The 16,436-nt window shown below is 34.9% G+C and overlaps 1 protein-coding gene across 2 annotated transcripts; it reads left to right on the top strand.

Moving 5' to 3' along the window:
• Window positions 1-6,546: 6,546 nt before the first annotated feature.
• pcgf5a (polycomb group ring finger 5a) lies at window positions 6,547-15,203 on the top strand. 2 transcript variants are annotated; one of them, XM_059520248.1, is made up of 10 exons: window positions 6,547-6,613; window positions 7,124-7,174; window positions 10,582-10,848; window positions 11,692-11,788; window positions 11,889-11,944; window positions 12,099-12,158; window positions 12,245-12,390; window positions 12,494-12,592; window positions 12,861-12,950; window positions 14,378-15,203. In XM_059520248.1, the coding sequence occupies exons 3-10, from the start codon at window positions 10,737-10,739 to the stop codon at window positions 14,423-14,425; spliced, it is 708 nt and encodes a 235-aa protein (XP_059376231.1). In that variant the 5' UTR covers window positions 6,547-6,613; window positions 7,124-7,174; window positions 10,582-10,736; the 3' UTR covers window positions 14,426-15,203. The 2 variants fall into 2 exon arrangements, with proteins under 2 accessions (XP_059376231.1, XP_059376230.1); XM_059520247.1 differs by lacking the exons at window positions 6,547-6,613; window positions 7,124-7,174 and adding an exon at window positions 8,921-9,083.
• The last annotated feature ends 1,233 nt before the right edge of the window (window positions 15,204-16,436 follow it).

Raw genomic sequence — 16,436 nt, 5'->3', positions numbered from 1 at the left:
ATCACCTCCCTTATATATAGGCTGCACAGTTCCAGAGTCTGGCGCGGACCATAAAAAAGTTAGATCATGTTCCTTACTTTCTCTTCCACTCTTTCACCGCCCACAAAATTCCAATGGCGCGAGACACCTTCATTCATCCCTCCTGATCATCTACTGAATCCTGAGCAAGTGATGACTGCACGAGGCAGGAACGCGCGGCTTCCGCTCTGGAATGGATGGCGCGGCTCGCCAGTAGCTCCAGACTCCCAAGCCTGACCTGAGACCACTGACACCGCGGGTGGGCAACAGGTGCACGACTGCATGACTGCATAGTCTGTTCAGCGCGTGAGAAAAGCAATAAAGCAGTGTGACGTGGCCTTTTTGTCAATTATAGCAAGGGAGACTACGTGTAAGACTTTTTAGGCCTACTCCAGTGTAAATTTCTTAGGGTAAGTATTTTTATTTATTTTTATGCAGGCTCATATACATGTACTAAAGTCTTGCTTACAAAAAAAAATAAAAAAATAAATCAAAACATGTTCTTAACATGTCCACCATTATTGCCATTGTAAAGTGTGCCAAACTATAGTTTTCACAAACTGGTAACACTTCCATTAGGCCTAGTCATTCCTACTATAGTTAGTCCTAGTATAGTTATATATATATATTATATACTATACTATATAATATAGTATAGTATATACTAGTATATACTATATATACTATTTTTAATGTTTTTGAAAGAAGTTTCTTCTGCTCATCAAGCCTGCATTTATTTGACCAAAAAAACAGAAAAAACAGTAATATTGTGAAATATTATTACAACTTAAAATAATAGTTTTCTATTTGAATATACTTTTACAAAATTTTTTATTCCTGTGATGCAAAGCTGAATTTTCAGCATCATTACTCCAGCCTTCAGTGTAACATGTAACATCCAGTCTATCACATGATCATTTAGAAATCATTCTAATATTCTGATTTATTATGAGTGTTGGAAACAGTTCTGCTGTCTAATATATTTGATGAATAAAAGGTTAAAAAGAACTGCATTTATTAAAAAAAAAAAAAAAAAGAATTCTAATAATATATATTCTAATAATATATTTTCTTTACTTTCACTTTTTATCAATTTAACACATCCTTGCTGAATAAAAGTATTCATTTTAATAAAAAAAAGAAAGAAAAAAAAATTACTGACCCCAAATTACTGACCAGTAGTGTATATTGTTATTACAAAATTTTTATATTTTAAAATCATAGCTTCTTTTTTTTAACTTTTTATTCATCAAAGGATCCTAAAAAAGTATCACATGTTCTGAAAAAATATTAAGCAGCAGAACTGTTTCCAACTTTGATAATGAATCATCATGTTAGAATGATTTCTAGAGGATCATGTGATAATGATCCTAAAAATTCAGCTTTGCATCACAGAAATAAATGATAATTTAAAGTATAATAAATTTAAAAACAATTATTTTAAATTGTAATAATATATCACAATATTACATTTTTTTCTGTATTTTTGATCAAATAAATGCAGGCTTGATGAGCAGAAGAAACTTCTTTCAAAAACATTAAAAATAGTAATGTTTTTGGTCTGTACTGTATATATATATTATATAGGTTTTTTTTTTTTCTTTTTCTGGTAAACATTGATATTGAAACAATTACAAAATACAAATGAAATCATTTAAAAATGCAAAAATATCAATGGAAGTCTGTCTGTTTTATTTTTCTATTCTTGTAACTGAGAGTCTGTGTCTCACAATTCTGATGTTGCTTCTCAGAATTTTGCTATTTTGAGTTTATATATTTCACAATTTTGATAAGAAAAAAAGTCAGAATTGTGAAATAAAAAGTCAAACGTTTGGGGAAACAAGCTTCTAGGAACCATATCTTTTTGATCAAAAGAATATATGAAAACATATAACAAACAACCTTGCAAAATGTGTCAACTAGCCCTAATTCCCTATACAGGCTAGTATAGAACAGTACAGTATGCTTTTAATAGTCTACAGTGCTGTATACATTTATTTATTCTTATACTTCATTGTACAGTTTTAGTGTTCATGTCACCATGCAGCCTTATGCATGAGGCAATCAAGAGCTGTTAACACTCACTATATTTAATGATTGATTTAATTCAAGCTTCCATTGTAACAAATGTTCAGAAATAACACACCAGCCTGTCAAGTTGCGCAAGTCTGGCATGAGCATGACAGGTATGGAATGATGTCTGTGAACGTCCTTGCACACGACAATACTATCTGATGAGAGTCAGTAACATAGGCTTTAAATAGCCTCGTGGTGATGACGGAGTGACAAGTTTGAGACACATTCTCACCTCTTATGGACAGAGCAATACGTACAGATAAATTTGAGCTGATGTCATCCATCAGTGGCTGTGTTTTGCAGGTGCCTGTTTCTGCAAGGCGCTCATGCCCTTCAACCACAAGCTGAACAGGTGCAGAATTGCATACAAGTGCGATCGCTCATACGATCGATTAGTGATACATCTAGAGTTTACTGTAAAGAGTGAGAAGCTCACCCAGTCCATCAGTCATAAATCAAAATCAATCACAAGATTATTCATCATGATGTTTTCCTTAAAAGGGGGAGACTTTGGCCACTGTCTAGACTTATATCTGAGAGTTGCCAAAGGACATGACTCAAGATGAAGAAAGAGTGACTAATGAGAGGAGCTTTCAATTCATTCTGGAGTGTCTTACTCAAGGTCAGAAGCCTGGATTGCCACATGTGCGGTTTACACCTTTTAACAACCTACAATTTGTACATTTATATTAATTATTTAAAGTTTTAAAATGTATGTATAATTATTACACTTTATTTAGTGTTATATTACCTTTCCATCAAATTATGAAAAAGCAGTTAATGCAGCTGTGAGGTGTTTCTAATACAGCATGTGTGTGAGTGATTGTCAATTTGACATTATTCTGTCTTCTGGCTGTCATTACCAATCTCTGTCTCTATTTTCCTCTTTTGGAAACGTGTGTAAATAATATTGTCAAGTTTTCTCTTTTGATATTTGAGCAAATTGGAATGCAAAAAAAATGCATTTGACGCCGTTCATCACTACATAAATTTATAATTCATAGCTTTCAGTGAATAACATATACTCTGGTTTTTTTATATAAAATTATTTCAGTTTTAGAGTTCTCTGGATGGATCTCCCAGGAAATTGCATATTTTCATAATTTGTCTATGAATGTAGCTTAAAGACATATTCTTCCAAATCCATCTTTTTCTTTCTGTTATTTATTTCTCTGTATGTAATATGCAGTTTTAAAACATTTTTTTATATAAGCTGCATCCCAAATGATGCACTTACACTATGCGCTTATATATGCACTGTGTACTCAACCATGTAGTGTATGAATATGTTTACGTTGTTTTTCATAATCCAAGACTGATAGATAGACAGGTATCTTTTAGAATATTTTAACTTTTGAAATGTCTTTTAATGCCACTAAGATATTTTAGAATATTAAACATTATAAACAGTTATTTAAAATACATAGTTGGGTTATTCTGGTGAGTCTGGATTGAAGAGTAGAGAGGGAAATCACGAGTCAGCCAAAGATCAGGTTTAGCTCTCTGTAGGGTGTGGGACATTTGGACAGAGTGCAGCAGTAGCCAGGCTGTAGGCTGTTAAGTCATGGATATAGTGGAGTCCTCTCACATTATTTGAGACTGCAGCCCCCAAAATATGACACTTATGCTTATTAATAGCAGTATAAATCCAATGCTGGTGTTAAACTCTTTTATGAAACAGCTGTTCATGATTAAAAAATAAAACAAAAACAACTAGCAATAATAATAATAATATAATAATAAATACTTAAATCAGTGATACTTAAATCACTGACTCTCACGCTTTGTGTGAATACTATATAAGTAGCTCCTATTGTTCCATCAGATGCAAACAATTCCCTGCAATGCAGCATTTTTGTCAGTCTCCTAGATGCTAGACTTCTAATAAAAGAGCAGTGATCATCCAAAATCAGACTGCAGGGAAAGAAAAAAACTTGTTTTTAAATGAACACCAGCCATCAACACATTGCTCATTGAATGATCTGTCAATCAGCTGTGTTTTAAAGGCATAGCCCCATGTGTTTTCATACATAGTTGCACATGTGTATGTGTGTTTGTATTGACAGGTTTTAGGTGTAGTTAAATTTAGCCATTGGCTTTGTGAGTGGCTCTAATAAGGGTTATTTACAGGGTGTTACCAAGTTTATATGTGACAGTATCATTGAATGCTTGTAAGGATTCAGAGCTCTAACCCACTAACCTTGGCAAATGGCTTCTCTGGCAAATGATTGCATGTGTGCAGCACATGCAACAGCTGCCTTAGTTATTATTGATATAGTGATGATTTTTTATTTTTGTGGATCCAAACAGGCACCAGAATAAATGGCCTAAATAAGCAGGATATACACTGACAACCCACTCTTTCCTGCCCACTCACATGCATACATACAAACATGTTTAGAAACATAAGTAAAAAATAATTTATTGATTAAATGTTATTTGACAAATCTATATATTTTATAGTTATTTTATAGCATTACAAGTGTTAACAAGTTTTACAAAAATAAATGATTCAAATACAAATGGCTATTTATAATTCTGATTTAACCCCAGTGCTGAAAAACAGACTGGTTGGGGCCCCAGTCCATACTGGAGAGGCTTATAGGGGCAGTAGAACATCAGCAAATCAAACATAAGAATGTGGAATCATGTTCTCACAATGGCAGGGGCTTGGAATGCTACAGGGATTCGGAAGTGCTGTGAAGTTTTAGGAATGGTAAGGGGATTAAGGAACTGCCAGTTATGGGAATTATATGTCCTCAGCTGTGGCCATATGGCTCATGTGATGTTTTAAGATAATATATCTTTTTGCATGACAGCTCACATGCGGACCACTTGATCCCATCAATGTGTCCACAACACACATATTTCCTCATCACCTGATCATCCCAAGAGCACTTGGAAAACTTCTGTGACAAGATAACATATTTTACCGGTGACTTACAATACGTGTATTGGAATGCTTCCACATTTAGGTCTGAGTGATGAAAGGGCACAGTCAAACAATAAAACAAAACATGTTCTGGTTCTGTTCAGGTTCTGTTGTCATAAATTAGTTCATTAACATCTATTTTATTGTAACCTGAGGGATTATGAAAACCACATCAATTCATTAACTCAGTCAAAGGCATATCAACAACCAAGTCTCATTAGAAAATATAATTATTAGGTGGTGGTGATTTTGTATGTATGAAATTTGTAATTTCTAAATAATCTGAGAATATTTGTTTTCTATTTGAATTGATTCATTAATAAAACATTTTGCATTTTATACATAGGCTATTTCTCATGTCTGTAAGGCAATGGAGTTTCGGTTGGTTTTTGACAAGCTAAAGTTCACTGGGACTGAGATGGTAGAAATTTGAGTATTCTGTTTGGTTTCAATACAGCTCACAACTATTTTTTTGTGGATGTTGTTGTTATTGTTGTTATAAGATTTTGTTTTGTCAGTTGAACAATGATATGTTGTGGAATGCACTGTACTTCTATCCCTCACAGCCTGATTTTCATTCCTGTCAGAAATGAACTAAGGTCTATGGAGAACCCAATTTCAAAGGAGGACCTGATTTGTCACAACAGACACATTTTATAACAAGCACTAATTCCTGTTATAGTGCCCCTTGCAGTAGCACTGAGAATGCAGCTCATACTTGCATTGGTTAATGAATTGACACATTTAATGACTTTTAATGAGGTTAATAGTTCCAGGATTAAGCTCACCTCAAACTAAATAGGCCAAAATGAAATCTAGTTAAAACTGGAGGTGAATTTAGAGTAGCATTAACATCGAGTAGGTCCATTTTTGGGGGATATAATGCAAGACATTATAGAAAGTGGTTTGGTTAAGGTTCTTCTTGAGGTTTCTGAGAGTCCACATGGATTGACTTATGCTTTGTTTAAGCTCTAAAGCAGCCACAAATTCTAGAGGGAAAAGAGATTGTGTGTGCACCTGCAGTAAAGCAGACATTTGAGAATGCAGACATACACTGGTATGAACAGTTGGTTTTGAGATTTAAGATTTTACTTTTATGGCCTTTCTTGCAGCTGCTGAAGTGTTATAAATTACATAGACATACACATACATTTCTTCATGGGCCTGTATTCTGTTTCCCTTTTTTGTGCCAAACTTGAGCACTCATTCACACACAGCCATAATGTGATGATCACCTGGTACACAGGTTCCTCACAGCTGTTCGCTTTTAGCTGAAATGATTCTTTGAAATTCAAATATGTCTGTTATGAGTTTGTGTTATGACTTGAGAATGTGTGTTTTGAGCTTTGCCTTTGTTAGTAGTGTTATGCAAGCAGTATTGCTTAGCTACCACTTTCTCTCTCTTACTTTCTCCCCTTTTATTCATCTATTTCATGTCATCACAGTCAGTGGGAAGCAAAGAGTTCATTGTTCATCGAATCTTATCTGCTTCTGCAGTCTTTGTGTGAGAGGATGAGAGCGAGAGGAAGAAAAAAAGATGTGAGAGAGCAAGACGAGCAGGAAGGAGTACAGAATATCTTTGTTAAGGTAAAAGCTATCACTCAGTATAAAATAGCCTTTGCAAAGTTTATGATTCTATGTTTTTAGAAATGTTTCTATTGCTTCATTAGCATGAACATTTTGTATAATTAAAACATTGACTGGAGACTGTATTTTTAAAAAGCAAGACAACCATGACGTTTAATGAAATTCAGTCATGTTTCATGTGTGGCAGTAGATGCTTGTGCTATTATTTTGCTCAATTTTATGATCTTTAATCAAATTAATTTAATAAATAATCAATACATTCATAAAAAATTATTTAATATTTTGTTGTGTATTTTTCTGTCTGTTTCTTTATTTTTCATATGTCAGTCATGTCTAATATATTTTATAGACTATACATTTATGTGCAAGAAAGCTTTAATAAGTAATATCTATTATTGACCATGTAAAATGTTTTTATAGATATGTATGTAAGGGTTCTTGAAGTGATCCAAAGTGTAGATTTATTTATTATTGATTGATTGCCAGGTTATACATTTCTCCTCATAACAGGTTATATTTGACAAGCAAACAACCAGAAGTCAGTGTAAGTCAACAGACATGGTAAGTTGAAACGTTATGCATCAGTTATTGAGACACATCTCTGATGTTGTAGCAATGTATCAGTACAATGCTTTGAAGTTCTAGCTGGTCTTGAAAATGTTGTTTGCACATTAATAACTCTTGCTTTTTGAGTAATACACATTAAATGCCTTTGAAATGACAGGAGATCACTTCCTTTGTTGTTTTCCTGCATCTCACTGTTTTCATGTTTTTTACTATTGTAGTTTTTTCTATAAATAGTGCTATCTAATGGGAAGTGAAATCACAAGAGTTTGAAGGACACCCAGAGGTATAAAAAGAAAATATCACTAAAAACCATTTTTCAACTGTATGTATACATTCGCTGTTTGTTTGCTCATAAAGAGAATGAAAAGAAAATTACATAGTATCACTCTGTATGTACACGGATGCCACAATTACACTAACAATTTGTTGATGAATAGATACAGATCTGAAAAAAGACATCACAATGCATGAGGGAGCAGAAATGTCAGATTGTATATTCTGGATATTCAATTCAAATGGCACTTTAGTTTGATTTGAGTTTTGCTCACTTACAAAGAAATGAAGGGTCTGTCATTCAGAAGGGGATCAAATAAATATTTTCCCCACTGTATGTTCTGTTGCTATGGTAACACAGTAATTGGGAGTGTTTACATTATTCAAAGCTATAAAACAGAGATTTGTATCTCATTAAGAAATGTAACACCATTCACCCAGAAGAGTGTGTGCTCTTACCCCCACACAAAGGACTCAACCACACACTAAGGAGTGAAGGGGAGAGTTTGGGGGCCTTTTAGTATTAGTATCCTGTATAATATTGACAATTACTAGAAAGGTTTCAGCATCTTAAACTGTTTTAGTGTGCATAGGCTGATAACTGAGATGACAGCCTTAAGTAAAGGAGACTGGGGCTAGCTGTCACACAAAGTTGTCTACTCTTATATAAGTCAAATTACATAAATGTGTGTTCTTTCTAGCGTGATTTTGTTTTCCAATATTTAGTTTAACACTGTCTTAAATTATTGTATATCAATACAGCTCAATAAATTCTAATCACATATTTCACAATTACTCTTGAATGAATGAATGAATGAATGAATGAATACCTTATGTAATTTGTCCAACTGTACAAACAAACATTTTTAGTCTCATTCTAAAAAAACAACAACAAACAAACAAACAAAAAAATCCCATAAACACATTTGAATAAAGTGCAAATACTGAATAAACAAATCCTTGCTTGAGTAAGCAAGTGAACACTATAAATTCATACATTCAAGAATTAACTATATAATGAAGGAAGATTTTTTAAAGGTTTTATTTCTTAAAATTACAATAAATATAAATATTTAACCAAATTGTAATAAACTATTTTATGTAAGTAGTGTTTCATTTACTTCAAGGTATTTGTATAGAAATGTACTTAAAATAGTATTTAACAAATAATAAATATTACAATCTGTGACAAGCTAACCCAGATTTCCCTTACATTTATTTTCATACTCACTTGAAAAAAAAAAAACTTCGTGTGTCATCGTTTCTAAGATTATAACATAATTTAATAGATTTTTTTTCCAATTCCAATTCTCTGTGGCCCGTTGACTTTCAAAGATTCACTTAATCATGTTAAAAATTAAGATGGCGAGAAACTGTTCCACACTGCTCTCTCCCTCCGCTGGTATCAATCCACAGCAGCGCGTAAACAAGCGCGTGAGTCCCCCGCCCCTTCTCTGCGCGAGCTGCTGCCAGTTCCGTGTCGGCCGCGAGTTTACTAGCCACGTACTGCCTGCACGCGCTCAATCCGCCGTCGGGCTGCAACGATCTGACTCTCTCTGGCTTTTGGAAACCCCTTTTTCCAGTCTCCATTAACGGCCCAGCACAAAACGAGGCGAGACGATTCGTAACGGTGAGTGTATTTCGGATGGCTACGGAACGTGGGAATCTGCGCTACGTTATCGGTTTGTGGGCACCGAATGTGTGTAAAGTTTGGGGAGGGGAGAAATTGTGTCATGTGGTACGGCAGAAGCTGTGTGCCCGTCAGTCCGCTCCGCTGGAGCGGATAAATACATAATTACAGAATGTAAAACGACGTCGAGAGACGAGCTTAACTTGCCATGTGTTATAATTTCCATGGGGATGACGTCACGCAGACCTTGACGCTCGCGCTGATGAGATAACGGGACGATGACATACTGCGCGTTTCGTACGCACACTAAAAGCTACATAGGAACAGATCATTGGTTTATAGTGCGTTTTAAAGAGACGTTCACAGTCCATTCTCCTCAGTTATTACGTAGTAGCCTGTGAGTTGCTGTTCTCCTGTATATGTATTACATAAAAGGCTGAGAGCATCGCAAGGACTACGTCGTCCTGAGAAATGATTGGACGATGACGTTGTTTTTCTGAATTACTGTTACATTGCATGCACATGTGTAAATCTGTTTAAAAAACTTTCTTCCTAAGAGAACCATTTACATATATGATATATTTTCTCCTTTTTTTCTTGAAGGTGCGTTTAGAAAGCTTTTAGTTAGAAGTGTTATTTAATTTGTATTTTTTTCCCTGCTGGATTTGGATATTGCAGAAATGTTGGACTTTCACAACTGTTTACCATCATAGGTGGGTTGTGACGACTTGCATAGTATCATGCTATTGGGGCATGTTGTCACAAAAAGATCAATGTGTTCAAAGACATACATTAATATCAGAGTACATCCTGGTATATTTCATACACCTTTCACACAAGTACCTTATGTTTAGCAGCCTTTACTGACTTTACAAACAATTTGGAGTAGTTTATCTATGATTTGCCATTTTTTTCAGTGGTTAAACAGAGAATTAATGAAAGAAATACTTGCTTGAAAAAAGACTAAGAAAAATAGAGATTTCTAATAATCTCTATTTGATTTATATAATGGTAAAACTACCACATTTAGTACTCACCCACTAAAAATATTGTTTGATATCCTACTTTTTGGGAGACTTTGGTCAGTTCTGAAATCATGCACTTGATTTTTTTCTTTGTTGTGTGTGCATTGGATGCAAAAAGAATAAGGGCCTCAATATTTCTGCTGAATCTGGTGGTTATATTGCGGTCACATGAACTTAACATCAAGCCAATGAAAACTCAAAAGAACTTTTGAAATGACACACCCTTAGCCTTTCCCGTCTCTCCTGACAGGGACTTTCCTAAGAGTTTTAAGACTGAAAGGAGTCCTGAATTCTGATACACTTTGACTAATAAGGCTCAGCTCAAGTCTGATTTGAGTTGGATTGGTTTCCAAAGTCTGTGTGGCGTAAACAGTTTTGAGTCTTTGCTTGTCATGTGGATACTTAAAGTAAGTCACTAAAAGCAGGTAACAAGTGTTCCTAAAATTAACTTTTATTTGTGCTTTTTAAACTAGGGTGACTCTATCAACAATAATGTCTTCAGATCGGAGTTACAGCTGCCTCAAAACCGAGGCGATGACAAAATCACATTGGCAACCCTGTGTTGGTGCACAGGAAAAGCTGTGACTCCAGCTTGCGATCTCCTGACCTCTGTGACCTTTGAGTCGAGATGGCGACCCACCGAAAGCACCTGGTCCGAGAATTCAACCGATACATCACCTGCTCAATTTGCCGTGGGTACCTGATAAAGCCCACTGCTGTCACAGAATGCCTGCACACTTGTAAGTTATCTATGTCTCACACATTGTCTTTATGTCCTCTGCACAATTTTTTTTTCTGAGAATAAAAACAAACAGGATATTTTTGAAATCTGTATTATTAGATTCAGCTATAGCACCTGCAATATCTCCAAAAATGACTTATGTCATTATTATGTAATGGAAAAATGGCCTGCCCATACTTGCTTATCTGACCTGCCTCATATATTTATAAATGTTCCACACTTAACATGCTTAACATCTAAATATTTTGTGTAACCCACCTGAAAGTCTCCTAATGTTTGGTAGATAAAGTGGTGAGGGTAATGCAGCGGGTGTTTGTTTCAGAGCAGAGGGTCACTAAAAGTGACTTATTCACCTTTAAAAACCTAGTAGTGACCTTGAAATAAAATAAGTTGAAGTCAAAACGTAAATTCAAATTTAGCTTATATTAAAAAATAATAATAATTATATAAGATAATAAAAAAAAGAAATTAAAAAAGTATTACTTTGTGTATAAATAGTACTAAAATGACAAAAATGACAAATGTATTAAAAAGATAAGTTTTGTTTATTTAATCCTGTAGTTGGTCACTGTAACTTACGGTATTTTCTAGTTTTATTATTGGCTTTAGGAGTATAAATTGTGTATTGATGGCATTTATCTCTTAAATACTGTCATTTTTATTGGTACACTTGTTTTTGTTCTGATTTAAAAAAGTCATCTGATAGTTATGTAGTTGCTTAATATATTGTTTTTAATTATTTTAACTTCAATGACCGTGTGTCATGTATGAGCCATCAAAAAATATGTGACCTGATCCACTCATTCTCTTCTTCTCATCTTCTTTTTCCACTCTCCTCTAGTTTGTAAGAGTTGTATCGTTCAGCACTTTGAGGAGAGCAATGAGTGTCCGGAATGTGGGATACAAGTCCATGAAACCAACCCTTTAGAGATGCTGAGGTACCCAAACTCACCCACACTCATTTCTCAAATGCACTGATTAAATACACACACAAGTCCTCCTGTGTTTTATATGGTATCTTGGCCTTTCTTTTTCCAGGCTAGATAAGACCCTGGAGGAGATCATCTTTAAGTTGGTGCCTGGACTAAGAGAGAGTGAGTGTGTGTATATACACATACGTAGACAATTTATCCTCTATAATGCACATCTGAGATGCACTCTGTAGTTTATGTGGTTGTGCTTTGGTTACTAAGGGTTTATATATCTGTAAACTGCTTCTTTCTTTAAATGATTGTGTTTATTTACTAGAGGAGGAACAACAGGAAAGTGAGTTCTGGAGAAAAAATAAGATCAAATCAAATGGAGAAGGTAATGCTTAGCTACTCCTTACATAAAACCCATAACCTCTCACGCACACAAGGTTAAAGACCAGATTTCCTTTGTCTATCTTGTAGATGGCCCTAGGGCTAAGAAATCTCGCCTGAGTGATGAAGAGGACGATGATGGGAAAGGTGGAGACTATCACAGGAGTGATCCTCAGATCGCTATTTGTCTAGACTGTCTACGAAACAATGGCCAATCAGGAGAAAGCATAGTTAAGGTACATATAGACAGTATAGTTCAAAGTAGGTATATGTATTCAAAAGATGTGTGTTTGTGTGTGTGTGTGTTTATAATTTGCACTCCTTGTCTATTTGCAACAGGGTTTAATGAAGAAATTCATCCGTTGCTCCACCCGTGTTACGGTGGGAACCATTAAGAAGTTCCTCTGTGTAAAACTGAAGCTGCCAAGCTCTTATGAGGTAAAATACTGTTTTGTAACAGTCTCAAAGGGCTGTCAACACAGACAAATGCTTCTGTGTGTGTATTGAGAGTTAATAGGTTCTTTTTACAGATATTTATAAATGAGCTCTTACCCATCAACTGTGAAACTTGACAGTCTAATGTTTCTAGGGTTGTTCACTATATTTGTATGTAACACACAACATGCCATACTCTTTATGTGCCTATTATTTAACTTCATGAAATGTAATTTGCCAGCTGTGTTGAGACTGCACCTGTTTCTTACAGCTCGATGTTTTGTGTAATGGAGAGATCATGGGCAAAGACCACACCCTGGAATTCATCTACCGCACTCGCTGGAGACTTCAGGGTGACAGCGTAAGTGTGTATGTCTGGGTTCAAATTTGCCAATATTGTTGACAATGAATGTCCCTACAAGGATAGTAAAACGTAAAATCATCTACACTGTATGGACCATCCCACCATCCCTCGGAGGACGCTTAATCCTTATTAATAATTCGATGATAACATTAGGATTTGAGGATGAGAAATATCATTATATGATCAAATCTCAGTATAAAAACAACAGAAGTTATTACAATATCACCACTATTATTGAAAAATGTGAAAATGTGTGTTTTTGTGTTTGTGTGTGTTTGCAACATAGACCTGTGTCTAAAGGTGTAGGCGAATTTTACAAAATGAAGACATTTTTGAAAATATACACATTTTGTTAACATTTACAGTCACCTTCAGAATATTGCATCTTGAATGGTATTACTAGTCTTAATACTGGTCATATATCAAAATTTAATTTAAAAAACAAAACTGCATATAGTTTTGTATTAAAAAACCTTATAAAAAGTTTGTATTTTCCCAGATTATATTTAAAAGGCAGTATAAAATGAATAATCATTTTTTTCTGATCTGATAATCTTATTTTAAATGATTCATTCTTGAATGTTAAATTTGAACTTTTTCTAAACTTGTAATTTTTAATCAAAACCCATAAATGATCTTCCCGTAAAACAGAATTCTCTCTGATAAAATATGCAGAAGTGTCCAATCATTTAGTCCACTTTCTTACAGTCGACTGTAAACTTGTATTCATATTTGCCTTCATTTAATCAACAACCAAAGTAATGAACCACAACCCTGCCTTAAAATTTCCCATTCCACTTGAATGTACATCACAATATGGAAGAAAAGATCTGCTACTTCTGTTACAATGAATCTTTAACAATTTTTTAGTCAATGACAATATCAAAGCGTATTCCTTAATTTTGAAAACATGTTGTTTTTATAATATCACTCTTAATATTTTTACTTTCACACAGTATGAATAGGTTTTTATAAATTATTTTTTTATTTTAGGAAGGGGGTCCCTTCCAAGGGAATCACCATAATTAAGTATCATTGGCATCACCTCTGGACTAGAACTTTGACAGAAGAAATATTGAAAAGTTAGTTTGACCCTGAATACGGGGGTGTGTTTGAAACTGTGTGAGTGTGTGCGCTCATGAGCAGAAGTGTGAACAGCTGTCGCTGAGTTGGTGGTTTGTGGGGGGCAGGAGCAAAAAAAACTGTTCACACCTACTGACAGATCTATGAGTCATATTTCTCCAGTTACACATAGACTAGAGGTTGACACAAAAAAGGACACATTAATGCCCCTTGGTTTGTGTTGTTTCCTTTTACACCATAATAAATTAAGATAGAAAACTGACAATATAATGAAAATGATACCCTGCTTAAATCAGAATATTCAAAGCTGAAGTCATTCTTTACTTTCACTTTTACCCCAGGCTTATCCTATGGTTCTCGAGTACCGTCCAAGGATTGACTTTGGTTAAACAGCACTTACAGCTTTGCGGAAATCTCATGCAGACTGATGTCAAGAGATGAACAAAAAGCAGAAAAACTGAATGATTGTGCCTCCGTTGAAAGACAACAACACAAAGCCCCATGACTGACAGGACTGCTCTCTTCCTGTGCACTGCTTCAGCCTCTACTCCTCCATTCCTCCCTCCTTCATGTTCCTGTTTGACAGTTGTGGCTCCGCCCACTGGCACTGTATCAAGTTTGATGATTATATTCTTCCAAAGCTTTCACTGCATGTTGTCTCTATGACGACGCCTTAGCGTAGAGCGGCCCATTGGGATTATCTGATAGCAATCTAGCACAGACAGTAAGCAAAAACTGCGTCCAGCCAGGTGACAGGAGTGAGGGGAAATGGATACATTTTTAAGAAGAAGTCTCTCTAGATTTTAGGTCGTTTTATTAGGTGTTTTTATCTAAGATTTTGCACTAGAGGCAAATCCAAATGTCTCACTGTACTATTGCTGTTCGTGTTTTCACTTAGACTCTCTCTCTTTTCTTTTAGTTACTTTTCTCTCTTGCTCTCACCGCCCACATTGTCCCTCATAAATTCAGTGACTCTTTTTCATGTCATCATTCTCTCTCCCTTTCATTCGCTCACACAAACTCGCTCTCTCTTTCCATCTTCCCTCACACTCTCTCATTTTTCTCCGATGGTGTTTTTGGCTCTGGTCTGAAGTATTGATAGATCTCATTCAGTTGGAATTGAATGAGAGCGCTGTAGATGTCCCAAAATAACAGCACTGAAAGGCACTCTGGGTAAGCGTTTTTTCTTTCACATCGAGCTAAGGCCAAATCTTATATTCGTCCAAACCAGATCATTATCTTAACTGAATTGATCTTACATTAACTGATGCCAGATATGCTTAATGCCGTAATTGACTGAAAAATCTCATCTTTTAAAAAAAAAACAGTTGAATGGGGAATGACTGACGTGTGCCAGCTGCATCTCTCTAAGAGCAGCTTTGGCTCACAGGCTGTTGGTTGTAAACATTCTGTTGTTTCCTGTTTAATCAGAAATATATTTAAATGAGATCAAACAATCAAATTGACCTCAACAGATGTTTGCATTTTGGTCCCACTTTATATTTGGTGGCCTTAACTGTACTTTAAATTTTAATTAATAATTTGATAAAATGCACTTATTTTGTACGTTTTTACATTGTACTTATATTTAAAGAAAAATACCTGCATGTAATTACATCTGTAATTACATTTATAATTACATTGATGACCAACCCTTATACCTTAACCCACCCTTAAGGCCACCTAAAGTGGGACCTGAATTTTAAAAGAAACATCCAGATTGTTAATAATACATTTTTACAGTGTATTTTGAGTGTCATGTGGAAAAACAAGTGTGCAAGGGACAACCAATAATACATTTGGTTAACCCTACTTCCACAAAATGTAAGAAAAGTCCAAATCTGGTATTTCTCTATGTGCTTCTGTACTACGCAGCATTTATCAAGTCATGGACATGTTTGTGAGGAGAGTTTGAGATTCAAACATCACATTGTTTTAAATACTGTAGTTAAGAGTGATATTTTGGAGAATTAGTTCAGATAAGGTCATAGGTTAACTCTACGTTTGTTTACATGACAATGTTAATCTTTAATGTATGTGTAGTAGCCTATGAAAGGAATATTCCATTTTAACTCATAATTACACAAAAAATAAGTGAACACCAAACTGCAAAAAAGTTGCCAAAACAATTTTATGCACATTCCCAGAATGCTTTTTGAGAATTAAGGGTTCAAAACATGGAGTTTTGCCAATTCAGATTATATTCCATAGAACATTTTATGTGAAGGTACTTAATGTAGAACATGATTACAGGAATCATTATGTGATTAATCATTATTTGTTTTGGATCATCTCAGGGGATGACAATTGGTGAAATGAGGGTTTGTTGTTTGATGTTCTCCACTTCAGCTTTGGAATCAAGGAATCATAACAATGGGTTTTAGAAAGTGCTCAATAGGG

The sequence above is a fragment of the Carassius carassius genome, chromosome 32 (assembly GCF_963082965.1).
Source record: "Carassius carassius chromosome 32, fCarCar2.1, whole genome shotgun sequence".
Lineage (NCBI taxonomy): Eukaryota > Metazoa > Chordata > Actinopteri > Cypriniformes > Cyprinidae > Carassius > Carassius carassius.
The sequence above is the reverse complement of the archived record's forward strand: the minus strand, read 5'-3'. Positions and strand labels throughout refer to the sequence as shown.